This window comes from Aplysia californica, unplaced genomic scaffold (assembly GCF_000002075.1).
Source record: "Aplysia californica isolate F4 #8 unplaced genomic scaffold, AplCal3.0 scaffold00283, whole genome shotgun sequence".
Classification (NCBI taxonomy): domain Eukaryota; kingdom Metazoa; phylum Mollusca; class Gastropoda; order Aplysiida; family Aplysiidae; genus Aplysia; species Aplysia californica.
Window position 1 is genome coordinate 165,733 of NW_004797553.1, and position 2,131 is coordinate 167,863.

The window sequence follows — 2,131 nt, forward strand, 5'->3', positions numbered from 1 at the left end:
TCAAATGAGAATAAATATTGTTACGTTTTAGTTGTCATTTAACCTTATCATTGCAAGCCCGAGAACTGAGTTATAGAGTATGGGGGTGGGGGTGAGTAGTATGAGGGTGGGGGTGGAGGAGGGGAATGGGATGGAGGAAGGGATGAGGGGAAGGAGGAGGGAATCGAGGAGGAGGGGTTTTGGGGAGGGAAGGATGAGGGGTATGGGGGACGGAGGGGTAAGGGGGAGGGAGGGTGTGGGGAGAAGGGGTGCAACTGGTAATAACAATAAATATTGTATAACACATGAATTCGTTTACAGTGCAACCATTCCTGCGTTCCATAAATACCAGTTCATTAGACAAAGAAATTCATTGAAGGTTATTTTTTGTTTGTTTAAAGTACATGTACATGTAAGTGGTTTGGACGCGTCGTTGTCCCCTCTTAAACGTCAAAACCATGGAGTGGGGTATGGGGGAGGGAGGGGATGTGGGTTGGGAAGGGTATGGGACGGAGGGGTATGGGTAAAGGTGTATGGGGAAAGGATGAGGATAAAGGGTATTGATGTATGGGGAAGAGATGAGTGCAGCTGGTAATGAAAATAAATATGTAATTATAATAGTAACAGCGTTAGGAAGCCTCGGTATTGCAAGCAGGAGACCTGAATGGGGGTAACAAATTTTGTTTGTTATCGGAAATATCAACAGAAAGACAAATATACTCGATAAAAACTGTTCTCCCCCCCCCCCTTGGGAATCGAACGTTGATCTCTTCGGCGTAACAGCGAAGAGCCTAACCGCTATACCACAGACACCAGTGAAATGGTATAGGTTTTAACGCCCCTATAAACACTGTTAGGTTATTTAAAAAGTGGAACCTCTGAGTTTAACGTCCATCTCTGAAAGGACCGTGCCAAGTGGGAAACTCGTGTAAAGAATATTTCCCAAGGACACCCGCCTAAAAAATGTATAGTGTTGATAGGGGCGTTAAGCCATACCATTTTTTCCCCAAAACACCCATCGTATTGAGCTGAGGCTCGAACCCCCGAACACATAATCTTGTGATTACGAGTCTGGTAGCCTAACCACTAGGCTACCGACGCCACATAGACACCGGCCTTTTTTATAAGCGACACGTCGGACAGAGCTGAGGCTCGAATCCACGAACCCACAATCTTGCGATTACGAGTACGGTAGCCTAACTACTAGGCTACCAACGCCACTAACAAAGACACCGCCCTTTATTAAAACTATACATAAAAGGAAAATGAGCAAAGTCTTTCACTTACTTGTCCAATGGGTAGGGATGGAGACGGTTCCCTTTGAGGATATTGTTGTAAGTGCAGGGGTTAGACGCAGCTACTGTGGTGACCTGCTTGGTCGTTGTGGCGGGACTCGGGGTCGCAGAGGTCAAGGTCACTGGAAGAGATGGGGTCGTCCTGAAAAACAGTCACAAAGTTTACTGCGAGCCAGCGCGGCATCGGCCATTTCCCTTGCCCCTAGTAACTATAATTGGTCGCTTTTAAGGAGACAAGCGAGCCAACCCAGATTTCGGGGGTTTCTAGAACCTAAACTAAAAGTGGGCATTGCCCTACCTATAGGAGCAGTTTGGTTTCATTGGTGTGAATATTTGTTAAGTTATAGAGAAAACTCTCCTTGTTTTTTATGAAACTGTACAAGAGGCAAAAACGTTGTCTTCGATTTTCTCAAAACAGCATTTTTCGGGATAGCCCCCTTGTGTTTAAAAGCGACCAATTATGGTTGATTTACTTCTTGTTACTCAAACAAAAAACATTTTTTTTTAAATGTGCGTTTGAACTTTGAACTCACCCGGAAGTTGATGCCGCCGGGGTGAGGACCGCCCCATGTGGCGTGGACGTCGGAAGCTGATTGGCCAGGGGGGAGTACTCGCACTCCTCACTGCTGGCGTTGTAGAGTTCTCCCAAGGGACATAACACTATGTAGGCTTGATGCTTACTGTCGCAGATGATGAAACGGTCCCGGTGGCTAGGGTGAGGGAATCTGGGAGATGGACAGATCGATAGATCAATATATTGGTAGATTCGCCGATAAATGGACATAAGATAGATAGATAGATAGATAGATATATTGATAGATAGATAGAGAGATAGATAGATAGATAGATAGATAGAT

At 45.4% G+C, this 2,131-nt stretch overlaps 1 protein-coding gene across 1 annotated transcript in view; it reads right to left on the reverse strand.

The window, feature by feature from the left end:
• Positions 1-2,131, reverse strand: part of LOC106012179 — a 31,868-nt gene that overhangs the window by 4,160 nt on the left and 25,577 nt on the right. The window contains exons 14-15 of the mRNA XM_013084294.2: positions 1,808-1,999; positions 1,267-1,416 (exon numbers count right to left, since the gene is read on the reverse strand). Coding sequence (XP_012939748.2) covers positions 1,267-1,416; positions 1,808-1,999 — 342 coding nt within the window. The remainder of the gene's footprint in view (positions 1-1,266; positions 1,417-1,807; positions 2,000-2,131) is intronic.